Genomic DNA, 12,918 nt, shown 5'->3' on the forward strand with positions numbered 1-12,918 from the left:
TTTAAATTTATACTAATTCAGGCAATGTCGATATTCAAACGTGATCTCCAGTATTATGTGTATCGACAGAGAGACCGAAGTCACTCATCTGACCATTGAGAATTCCTACGCTGCTGACGTTTCCTTAGAGTTCTGGGATACCATGCACAAGCCGTCGTCAATTTAAAACATCTCAAAAAATGTCAATGGCCATCGTGCCATCTTTGGTTAAATCTTTAATCAAGTCAATGAAGTTGCGTAAGAGCTCACGTTGGTGGTGTGTGTGTTTTTCAATTATGACTCTGCAATTGAAGATAGGCATTTTCTGTCAACATATCTAGTATATCAGTTTTCGCCTTTTGAGTTCATGAATTTTCCACGCCATCTTTAAGCGATCTTACGATGACCAACGGCCGTTATTCGATCTAACCCAGTCATTGTTCACCGTAACAATCCAGTAGGATCAGTAGCCCGTTGTGGCAGAGGTCTTACGGAAACTTCTGAAGACATATTCAAAGTAAACGCTTCGATTATGCTAGAACGCCTTACGATTGTCCCGAAGACGCTAACAGACAGGCCGTGACGTCGTGTAACCGTATCTAATGTGAATAGACCGATAATAAAACGTTAGCTCAGCAACGTCCTTGCCAAGATTGTGAATGATATGTATAATTAATTATGAAGTACGACAGCTTCATGATTATGTTATATATTTTTGTAGTGTAAATAAAAGTAATAGCACAATGAGACAGTGCTAGAAACGGCAAAGCGGAAATATAAGATAACATAAGCCAGCAGATAAGTTGTACGATTGTGAAGTATACTTTGTAAAAATATCATAAAATCTAACATTAAGTTTGTGCAGACAATAACCCATATCAGAAAACCCGCTAAAGGCATTGTAACTTAAATCAATAAGTATTTGTAAATGGTCACTTTCAATTGCTACAGTGTCAGATAATGCTGAAGAGAAGTATATAAATTGAAGAATACAATGAACGTACAAGCAACATATAATGTTTAGTGTTTGTCTTATTGTCTTACAAATGTTTTGACAATCATAAATGTTTTATTGTAACATAGACATATTAATGTAAGACAACAATTATATCGCAACATAATTATTAGTATATCATTAGTGTTTTAAGACTAATATACGTGGTGGTAAATATGTTAAACATAAAACGTCAAATATAATAGCGTTGCATACATTTTAGTCATGCATAAATTACTACAAATCGTTAGTGATTTAACGTTGCAAAAAATGTGTAAGCGTAATATAGTTTTTACAAAATATCTTTAAGTGTAAACTTAGCACTTAGGTGTAACAGTAATATTCATTCTTAGGTCGTTTGCTACGTTTTCGAAGGTTTCTTAATATTGACGATTACGGTAACAATGTTCTCTTTCGATTTTTTAAATCATCCCTTATGTTATACAAAACATTTTATTTTACAAAACTACTCTTCACCAAGTTAAGGCATAAAATAATAATCTATTTTATAGGAAATTAAACTCCATAATGGTTCAACTGAATGCTATAATTTCGTATTACAATAGTAAGAAATCACAATCAAAAGAACTTCTTCAAATTTAATGTGTTTGTGTCGATTTCCTAACAAAATCATAGATGTAAACTCCATGAAATGTCATTATTAAAATTATGAAAAGAAGTATTTACGTTTAAACAAGCATCCTTACAGGCATTTAAATGAACTCTTACATCAAAAAGGAAAAGCCGATAGCTTTCAAATATGTTACAAAATATACACGTTCGCAAGTCTGTCCTTTAAGTAATGGTTACGTATGTACATAGACAGACTATAACATACTTGTCATTAAGTACGAGAGAATTCGAAAAGCATATGTTTTCTAACATCCTGGTTTTTCTGGCAATTCTGTTTGGTGCGGTTTTATAAACAAAGGTGGGGCACTTTGGGAGGTTCACGAGACCTTCAAATACGGCTTTCAGTACCAACCGTTATTTAACCTCTGCTTGCTGCTTACAGCGAAAATGATGATACAAATAGGCGTTGATTATCACTAGAAAATGCAAAATTAAGAACTTACTCTGTTGCATCCATGTTTATGCCAGATGAAATGATGAATATAGAATAATGGTCGACAGGTTGTCACGTTAATATAATCATTTGCAGTTCCTAGTGAGATTTGATTACTTTGGTATCATTTTCAATTCAGATACATTTACTTGCAATAAAATCATCATCGAATTAATGACAACCTTTATAATGACCCAGTTTATTACATGTGTGTGGACTAAATGGTGACATTATTTTTCATGTTAAATACAGAATTAAAATCAAAGTCATTAGAAGATAAAATCTGACGGTTGAGTTATCGCGAACTCCATCTACTGTAAAAGGAGTATCAAAACGAAGCCTGCAGGAAAGCGGAATGGCGAATTAATCCTTATAATAAGTTAAGACATATACTTTTGATTATTTAAACTTTGGTACCAGCAATCTTAGTGAATGGCATCAATTATGAAACCTTCCCCAGCGTCAATTAAAGAACTAACCCCAGATAACGTGAGTGTCGGTAAGTTTACTTGCATTTTGGAGCTTGACGTTAGTTTTTCTTGCATGTTGGCGCTTGAAAATGTAAGGTAAAATTACGGAATTTTGCTTGAAAGCATTTTTTATAATCTAATACAAAAGTAGATGTTTTGAAGTTACCTCCAAACTAGAATATCCAATTACTCCGTCTTATTTGGTTTAAGACTTTTACCACTGATTAATTCTACACTTGTCAAAGCTATGCTAGCAAAATTACCTTGCATCAATTATGTAACCAACACCACGCCACCAATGACAGCTATAAAGCCAGCCGCTTTAGTTACAGTAGTTAATATTGGAAACTTGAAGCTTAAACTTATAATGCAAAATAACGGAAATTTGCTTTAACGTTTATTTTTTTTTTCATCCCAATAATAATAAATGATACGTTTTCCCAATGAGCGATGTGTTTACATCGAGTATGAACAAAAAATAAGTACAAAGTAAAAATTAAATTTACGATCGCTTATGTTCATATCCTAAGCGACAATATCAGCATCGTAAAATACACGTATTATTTTATTTTAAAATGAGAAATCTGGATTCAAAAATGTGTTTAATTATAAGAAAAAGTTACCATGTGGATAAGATAGTGAAATGTCCAATTATTTATGGCAGTACATCAAAAGAAAATTAAATAGCTATTTAGTTTAATTTTAAAAAGGCCAACTTTTAAGGTATTGTTCGTACTTACATATGATATAACTTCTAAGAAAAAGCTTTCCGCATAAATGCATGCCCCTTAAGATAACAGGGTTTTTGCTTTTTTTCGGCGATGAAAATTGTCAAACGTCCTGTACTCCATAAACTTAACCATTAACGTTGATATTTCAAAATTTTGGAGACACACTTAGGCAATAGAACTAATCGGAAGGAGTTTCTGAGCTTGCACCATTGATTTTAAACCGAAAGAGAAATAGGATCTCTTATTTTAAAACATTCTTTCGATTAAAGTGCGGAGAGGTACAGGCATATTTAATATAACGGTATCATTTGTGGTTTGCGCCTGTCCGATATGCTCATTGGTTAGTACCCGCGCTTTCCACCAAGGCTACCGTTGTTCAATACATGCAAAACATGAGTAAGGTTGGTGGTCACAATACCATTCTGGCGAGGTTGGAAACTCCGTTTACCCAGATTTGTGAAAATAGTTTCCTTAACATATTATTTGATCTTACAGTTGATGCAGCCGTCGTAGGTATTGATGGATGAAAATCCCTAGGAACAGTTTCACGCGGCGTCACCCAACCATTTACCAGGGAAACAACGACGCTGGTAGGAGCACGTTACTTGAGAAAAAATCGTTATAATTAACGCCGTTAGTATTAAAAGATCACAAACAACATCACTTACAAAAAATCGTTGTTTTGGGGTTAATAATCGTATCAACGCACAACAGCTGAAATATATTTTGCCGAAATCATAATCCTGTTCTACAGTAGGGCCCGCGAGAGGTGGACGGACAATTGCATTTGTACGAACATATCTCGCGATTTTCGCAGTAAGGATTGCAGATGGCTGAAGCCAGAAAAAAATGGTTATGGTATTGCATTGCCGAAATTTTTTATCTAGATACGCATTGAAGGTGAGGTTTATATATGTTGCGTAATCGGCTTTTGAACGCAAATCGACCTAAGAATACAAAACGTATACGCCTAAAAAGATATTTACTTGTAAATACTAAGATTACTTTATAAAAAGCAATTTTTAACATTTTGATCAGCACAAAGATGTTGTTCTGATGCTAGCTCATTATTTTAAAACGTGTTAATGGATGTCAAGGGGAAACATTTTTGATGGCGCAGGCAAATAAAAAAGGTAGTGAAATCGTCATGAATATAATGTTCATGAAGTTTAGCTTCATACGCATAATGATAACGTCAATGCAGTGAAGTAACATAAATATTGAAGAGCGCTTCACTAGTCTACAATATTTCATTTAACATATAGAAATAATAACAGCGATTATGCATATTTTTATACCTATTTATATATCAATCGAAATAACCGTCATTATTGCCTTCATTGGTCAATCAATGCGTTCAAATCCAGACAATTTATATATTAACGTTTGGTTGATTTTTCTATGGAAAGAACATGTTGGTACCAATGCTTACTACAGCTGGTCCCACAACTGGGTGCTCATATGTAGATAATAACTTCTTACAAAAATAATTAAACTATTGGATGATGCAATTTTCGTCTCCTGTGAGTTGATAGCAGGGCTGACATCTGTTGATGTCGATTGAAAACTGCGTATATTTGCCTCAACATCCCCTAGAATATATGTTCGTTCTCACTTGGAAGTCCATGTGAAGTCGTTAAGTTTCTCAACATTCTCATTATCATATTCAAAGTGCAACACAATTGTTATAACTAAGCCTGCACGTCGTGAATGAATGTATGTATTTTTCGAAGACTTCTCGACGACTAACATATAACGGCAATTTTGTGGTATTTACTTTCTTCAACACAATTGATAATGTAGCAGGTACAATGTTGTTATTGTTTATTGATAATGCAATAATTTAGCAACGTTTACATATCAATGTTGTATAGTTGGATTAGCCTATGGCAATAAATTTGGACTTCGATTGGTGGCTGATTGAAACTTTTTTGTTTTGAAACCCTTTATACACGTATTATATATGACTTTGTTTTTTCTTCACATGTTATGTCAGAACAAACCATATTTTACGATTTCTACACCGTTCCAGCCCTCCTGTAGCAAATATATATTAACACATGCTAATTGATTGGTCTATACAAACTGGTCTGAAACTAAATTAAGTCAGTGTTCACTCTAAAGAAAAACTTTTAAAACAATAGTCTATGCCAAATTTTAATTATAACACCAATTTAGTAAAAACAACAATGCTATGTTAACCATAAATTATCAAGTGAAACTGGAAGACGTATGTTGTATTTCTGTTTAAGTCAACTATTTGGCGCCGCAGTGTAGGTGTTGAAATGTTATGGGGGTCATTTGCCCTTGGTATGAAGGTTTATAACGATCATCGTATCAAAACATACAAACTGTTCCATCGACTTTTGCCGAAATTCCTACGATAAAAAAAGGTATATACAAGTCCGATATTCGAGCTAAGAACGTCGATATGTTTGTTGTCTCTTACCGGACAGTAAAACTGGGCTGGCATTACCGCGACTTTCTCGGGGCGTTCAAAATATGCAAAACGCCGAGTCGCGCTCTGTAGTCGCCAGCAAAAACTTCACAACGCTGTGAGAGAATGATGTGATTGCCTAAAATGTTATTTATTGATGATAATTTTTAACATTTTAAAAAGCATCGCCAATGTTCGTCGTTTGAACGGCGAGACAGAAACAGCACTTGACGTGCACTAAATCGAATAAAAACTTCCTATTTCTGTTAGATATTGTATTATAGTGACCATTTAAATCACAATAAGACATATATGTTAATTAAACAGCTGAATATTATATAATCTAAGCCAGCAGTTAAGCTACAGGACTATAAAGTAAATTTAGTAATACAGTGATAAAATGTTACATTTAGAAAGTGCAGACATATGTGACATCTAGCTAAACTCAAATGGAGCTGAAATAAATCCATATTTGTAAATAATAGTTATGAATAAAGGTAACAGTGAAATATATATATTGTACATTTACATTAACGTATTATGTTTAGTGTATGTTTCAGTGAAATACAAACGTTTCTTAACATTAACATTTTAGTTTTATATACAAATAGTAGCGCAGCGTAAATATTTTAAGTGCAACATGATCTTTTTGGCGAACATGAAAGGCGGAGTCTTATAAAAGTGGTATTACTTAACTGAAACATAAAACTTCAGCTATTAAATCTAAGCACTAGTTCTTTAGCGTCACATAAATGTGTTACTATTTACTTACCGTTAAGAGGTTTCATAAATATTCATTTATATGACAGTTGCTATATTTTAGTTGTTGTTTTTCTAAATGTTGATGGTCACGATAACAATGTTCATCTTTTTAATTTAAGCCCTTCTGGTCAAATATAACCTCTTTTCACACAATACTGAATTTAATTACACAAAAGTACTCTTCTTAATCACCTAAAGAAATACCGATCCCTATTATAGGGATTAAAAGGCCATACTAATCCAACTGTTTACTATGATTTTGAAATGCTATAGTACAAAAAAAAAAATATCAAAATGACTCCTCATCGAATGTGTTTGTATAGTTATCTTCACCAATACCAAGATCTTAGCGCAATGTACCACGATTAGTAAACTTATATAAACAATCAAGTTAACGTATTCAAAAAACGTTTAAAAAGAACATATAAAAGAATGCTGACGTTAAATTGATAAATCGAAAGCTTTCAAGTATGTAGCTAAGCTGTAACAAAATACCCACATTCAAAGCCGTTTTCATTTTAACAATAGTTACATAATTACCGACATCGCATGCACAAAGAAGCTATCACATACAAGGCCTTAAGAACGAGAAAATATGATTGGCTTATATTTTCAAACAACGTTTCTTCTTTACTGTCTTTTTAAACTCTGGTATTTGATAACATGCGTGATAACATTACTGTTTGAGTCTGTAGAAGTAATAATAACTCTTCTAGCGTGTATAATAGTAGTAGTCATCGCCAGGGGAGGCAACAAACATTGTGTCCAGCTCGTTTCTGATTGCAGCAAACGTCGGGTGCTTCTTTGGCTGATAATCCCAGCATTTGGTCATCACGCCGTACCATCTGAAAAACAAGAGAATCAAACTATTATGGTCGTTAATGCTGTTTTACCGACATGTAAGCAGCATTAAAAAACGAATACGGATGGTATTATCATTAATCCGTACAGCATGTGTAATCAAAGAACCAATTATAGGGAATTTTCCATTACGCCTCAATAAAAATATAACAAAATTACACAATACGCAAAACTTAACATACAAACAAGATGACTCTAACAACGCTTATAGTAAGGAAGCCAGTTAATTACTCTTTATGCAACTTGCCTTAGTAAACTACCAAATGAAGAAAACTTTTTTAAATACTATATAACACACATGCATTCTAACAAAACATACATCAAAGAACATACTGAAACAATAATATCGATGTACATACACGTCATCACACTGTTCCGGTTTCTGCAAACGAACATTTTTCTTCAGTCTGTCTGGCAGGTCTCGGCTTCTCACGTTCTCGTACGGGGTCTCGCCTGATTGCGAAACATAAGATAATTAACCATTTTTACCAAAAACGTTGTAGCAATCAGCACTCCCAAAGTATAATTTATAAATCGTTGTTCTACATTATCAGTCGCTCTTCTTGTAATGATTTTTCGCAAGTAAATGAATTGTGTGAACAAATACATGAATAGTTTTTCAACAAAATATATATCTAAACACATGTTATGGTAAATATGGTTTTATTATCAGTTAGTTGCTTTACCAAGAGAAAAACATTTCCCAGAGGCCACGCCAAACGACCACACGTCACTTTCCTTGTCTGCATTTTTCGTTGACGACATACACTCCGGCGCCATCCACTTAATTGGAATTCTCTCCTGTGATGAAATAAAAAAAATAAAAGCTTTTTAAACAAAAATAATTGAACATAAAAATCATAACACAAAGGCAACTTTACAAAACAAAATTGAGGTTTACACGCTCATGGAATAAGAGTATCGGAATATAAAATAATGTTCATTGAATTGTTTGTCATGATTGTTTCATATTCGTTTATACCTTCATGCCGCTCCCTGCATCCGCGTCACCCTCTTCTTCTGGTTGAGGTCCGAATCCGTATATCTTAACCTCGTTCAAGAATGTCGACAAGATGTTACGTGCCGCCAGCCGTCGGTGAGTTATCTTTAAACAGTACACACTATTAGTAATGTAATGTTCGACTTTTGTCGGATATTTTAAGTTTGTATATTAGAATATAATTTGTTAGTTGTAATTTGCTGTAAATTAGTCACATTAATTAGCGACACTGTTTCGTGAAATGACTGAGCCAAAGGTATACCTCCTAACCCATATACATGTGTTATAACAGTTCGGTAGAAATGCCTATAAATAAACTAACTAATTAAGTCTCACAATCTTATATGCATTACACGAAATTTGTTATCGAATTAAGAGTAACGTCAATATAAGTTATATTGTTGCCTTTATCGCATTTATAAGACTCCACTTAACATCGTGATTTGAGTTACGTACAAGACGTGTACTACATATCCTTGCATTACCCCTTTCCCAGCTAAGTACTCCATGCCCTTGGCGATGTCAAGTCCTATGCGGAAGAGCGTCTCCTGGATCTCCATGGTAACGTTGGACTTGTGCTGAACCAGGTACATCTTCAACGTACCGTTCTCGCAGTATCCATAGAGGATAAAAGGTCCCACTTAAAGGCATGAATGTTATAAAGCTGTTAAGCATACGGCATTTGGTATTAACGTGAGGACATGTCTACGAATGTGTAAATCAATCTAAAGAGTTGGGTTATTTTACCTTCAACAGCAATGACAGAACGAAATATTTAAACGAAACAATATAGGGGATATTATTATATCCTTGAAATAACAAACGGATGTGTAAGTCTAGAAAATCAAAGCAAATGGTTTAACTTTTAATAGCGACTAACTGTTAGTGTCATCGATTTCAATACGTTTGGATTGTCTCCAACCTTCTCTGATGAAAAGTTGATCTTTGCCTTCATTAGGAACTCGTCTTTTGTGGCGTAGTTTTCTATATCGAGAGAAAAGCTACATAATATCAGATAAGATCAGATAAGATAATCTATTATTATAGTGGCGTGTGTTTACGTACAAGGTATTAACAGACATATATACAATGCATAAAAGAACACTCGGCCTAATAGGCCTATAAGTCACCTTAACAACAGTGTAAAATATAACGTGATCATTATTATACAAATGGACAATAAACTATTTTAGCAACATACTGAGTTAAATGAACACAATATAAATAATAAATTCAGGTTTTATCCAAGTTAGATCAATATAAGAATAATTTCAGTAGTAGGAAAATTATTCAATTAAGAAGTCATATTTCTGATGTATATAGTATATACTTAGAAATTCATTTACATAATTATATTACTTTAAAGCTTAAACTGACACAACAGCATACAACATATATTTTACTTATATAACATGCAGTATGTTATATAAGTATATAATAAGCATTAACAACAAATTTCGCACACTTTCTAGGATGACATTTAACCAAGAGAATTAATTAATCTTTATTTGATTGGCATGTAGTATATTCTTCAGAGTTAAAAATATTCCCAAATATAACTGATCTTGTATTTTCATAAAGAGCACATTTAACAAGAAAATGATGTTCATCTTCGACCAGTCCACTATTACACAACCTACACCGTGTTTGCTCGGGGTCTTCACACATATACCTTCCGGTCCTCGACCCTTAGTGGCAGAATTCCGGTTCTGAATTGCGCAAATAAAGCGCGTTCATTTCTTTTTAATTTCAGTGTGTAAGATTTTCTTCACAGACAAATTCAGTTTTGAAGGTTCAATATGTTCTTAACTTTGAAACATGTTCATAGTCTCTAGACCAAATTATTGAATAAAACTGAGGCATGCTTTCTTTATCTAAATCCATTGGAATGGGGGCGTTTACGGTTATATAATCCGTAAGGTTAAGTCTAGCCATTACCATTTTAAAATCACTGCACCAGTTATTATTATTTGATGAACTGTAATCCCTATCAAATGCTCGTTTGGTTATTTTTTTTCGCAAAGTTTACAAGTCTTCTCCAACACCTAAGCATTGCAAGCCATCTACGGTAAATGCTCGGTAATCATCCAATTTCATCTAGTAACGCTAAAAGTACCGTATTGCCCGGTGGTGAACATTTTCTGCTGATTGAAAGTGTTTAAATCCCCAATGGATGCACAGTAATCCGATACATAATAACATTATTTATATTTTAGCAATGTAATTGATCCATTTTAGTAATGTAACTATGTAATGGTTCTTACTTCTGAGAGTTTACCAGCTTTGTATGGTTCTGGTTCATGACCTACTAACAATGACAACGCCACTGTAACCACTTACGTTTCAGTTGTTCCACGGTTATGGTTATTTGACAACAGCTTAAACAACATCCGTAAATGAAAAATTGGCATACCTTTGAGTATTTTAGCCACCACAGTATTTCCTGGTACCTGGCTTTGTAAATGTTAGCAAAGTGCCCGGACTTGATTAGCGACTCGAATACATATCAGTGCGTCTAAGGATCGACTGGAGGCATACGCGTTCATACCACCGTACAGGTATAGTTTCCTCGTAGGCAATTGACTTTGCTCAACGGTTCTGATATATAAATGGGTGTCAGTCAGATACATTATCACACTAAAACCTATGAATTACTGCATTCTATAATATACATAATCGTTTTATATATACCTGAAATATCTTTCGAACAGCATGTATGTAATAAAAGGATATAAACATTATTGTTAATAATCAATATGCAATACATAACAGTACTACATTACTACATTACTTTTTTTACTTCATTGAATATACCCACATTGTAGGACGGGTTACTTTGTGCCTTGCCTCCGAACATACGGCTATGACGAACCCTCTGCGTTATCCTTCTACCAATCTTTCGTGCGCGTTCAGCAGGTCGGATCACTCCGCGGCGGATGAGAATCACCATCACCAACAAACGATAGCAACAACAGCCAATACGCCTGTGTTATAAATTCATACAATATAAAACACTTACTGACAAATTAATTAAATTAAAACAAAATATACAATCAATGTTTTTTTTCGATTAATCTTGTACTACTCATGCAGTTAATGATACGTTGTGGAATTTATACGCATGATTAATATGCTTTCATTTAAGCAAATTCTTTTAGTAGAATATGCCACACGCCATCCTTACCTACAACAACTCCAACGATAGCACCAGTGGAGGCGCCAGCGCTCGCTTGATTCTCTGAAATAGCGATAGATTTAGGAATAATAAAAACGATTTTAAGTGGATAAAAAACTCTCATATACATTGCTCACTCCATTCAAGTTGACTTTGATATTCTGGGGATTAGAATGGCTTAAATAATGAACGATTTATTTGAAAGTATATCGAAACTTTATTTGACGACGCATTTTCAATCTATAGTAAACCTTCAGTGAGTAGATTGTCTTAGAAACACACCTGTTTTCTTGTGGTAACTGCTAATTCCGTTTCCTGAACATTGCCTCCTGGTGATTGAATGTTCAGCCCAAGATTATACTCAGTCACCGGGTCGAGACCCAGAATGTCGAAAAAACGTGCTTGTGCCCCGCGTATAGAACGTGGTCAGGACTTCTTGGCCATTTGCGTTCTGTAATCGATTGTCACAATGTTGTGTCATTATTGTGTTGCTATGGAAGGGGTATAAGGAAGGAAAGTGGTTTGATAACAACTAGAACCTTAAAATAATTGATTGTTCAAGCATTTTAAATATGAAAACATCCACACGCTCTGTTGGTTTATATAATACAGCTTTAAAATTAAACAACTAGCAATCCATTTGTATTGCATTATCTTCTAAAAAGGTACACATTAAAACAATATTTGTTTTGCAGGTGACACTATATTACAGATATGTTGGCATGGCGTGTGCTGCCTTGCATATATCAATTGTTAATGGTGCATCGAATTACCCTGTGCGACAAAATTATCAGAATGTCCGCCCTTCCATAGCAGGATTCCCGTTTAGGCAGGTCCCATTCTAGTCTGAAACCAGTCGGTGAATTGTTTACCACACGCAGGTTATGTGGGCCGTTGTCTGGAGAAATTGTTTTTAAAACTCTATCAGTCAAATTAATATCATATAAAACGAATGTAGTTATTTAACATTCAAAATTAATAAAACACAATAGTCATAGCTTTCAAACATGCATTTTTTATGTATTTTTGCAATTTGTAACGCAGGTTCTGTGGGCCGTTGTCTGGAGATTTTTTTAAACTCTATCAGTCAAATTAATATAAAATAAAATGAACGTAGTTATTTTACATTTATAATTTATGAAACACAATATTCATACTCTCAAACATGCATTTATTTTATAACGTATGTTTTTTCATTTGATCAAATCATATCATCAATACACATAAGGTGTCTTCTTATCCTATATTAACAATTAAAAGTTATAAGATTTATTATCGTTCGGAATTGCACCAAATGCATCTTAACATGGATGGTTTAGCAAATAAGACACTCACATTTCTCCAGACCTTGTAGGCTGTTTATTTGACCAATCTGTAATGCGTAAGAGTTTGAATTAAATTAATGGACTATACTATTTTGCAATGAATGTTTATCTCATTATG

At 33.9% G+C, this 12,918-nt stretch overlaps 2 protein-coding genes and 1 long non-coding RNA gene across 3 annotated transcripts in view; all 3 read right to left on the bottom strand.

Annotated features, from left to right (window-relative positions):
• The window catches only part of LOC127855047 (uncharacterized), a gene marked incomplete in the record, with an annotated part of 514,210 nt that overhangs the window by 281,909 nt on the left and 219,383 nt on the right, over positions 1–12,918 (bottom strand).
• Positions 7,096–9,072, bottom strand: LOC127855051 (tyrosine-protein kinase Fer-like). Its single transcript, XM_052390391.1, has 5 exons — positions 8,786–9,072; positions 8,283–8,405; positions 7,987–8,101; positions 7,660–7,753; positions 7,096–7,284 (listed from the first exon to the last, which is right to left on the bottom strand). Exons 1-5 carry the CDS (start codon positions 8,891–8,893, stop codon positions 7,152–7,154), a joined length of 573 nt encoding a protein of 190 aa, XP_052246351.1. The 5' UTR covers positions 8,894–9,072; the 3' UTR covers positions 7,096–7,151.
• Positions 11,764–12,855, bottom strand: LOC127855059 (uncharacterized). The gene is made up of 3 exons (XR_008037335.1): positions 12,811–12,855; positions 12,249–12,373; positions 11,764–11,926 (listed from the first exon to the last, which is right to left on the bottom strand). It is a non-coding gene; the product is annotated as an uncharacterized LOC127855059 (long non-coding RNA).

This window comes from Dreissena polymorpha, chromosome 13, assembly GCF_020536995.1.
Source record: "Dreissena polymorpha isolate Duluth1 chromosome 13, UMN_Dpol_1.0, whole genome shotgun sequence".
NCBI classification, from domain to species: domain Eukaryota; kingdom Metazoa; phylum Mollusca; class Bivalvia; order Myida; family Dreissenidae; genus Dreissena; species Dreissena polymorpha.

What these genes read in the sequence shown, in the direction of transcription:
- LOC127855051 (XM_052390391.1), bottom strand. Translation starts at nt 8,893, where the DNA reads ATGTACCTGGTTCAGCACAAGTCCAACGTTACCATGGAGATCCAGGAG. An exon ending in ATGCAGGGAGCGGCATGAAG is followed by an intron (nt 8,102 to 8,282) that starts GTATAAACGAAT and finishes ATTTCATCACAG; the next exon opens with GAGAGAATTCCAATTAAGTG. An exon ending in TGGGAAATGTTTTTCTCTTG is followed by an intron (nt 7,754 to 7,986) that starts GTAAAGCAACTA and finishes TTTCGCAATCAG; the next exon opens with GCGAGACCCCGTACGAGAAC.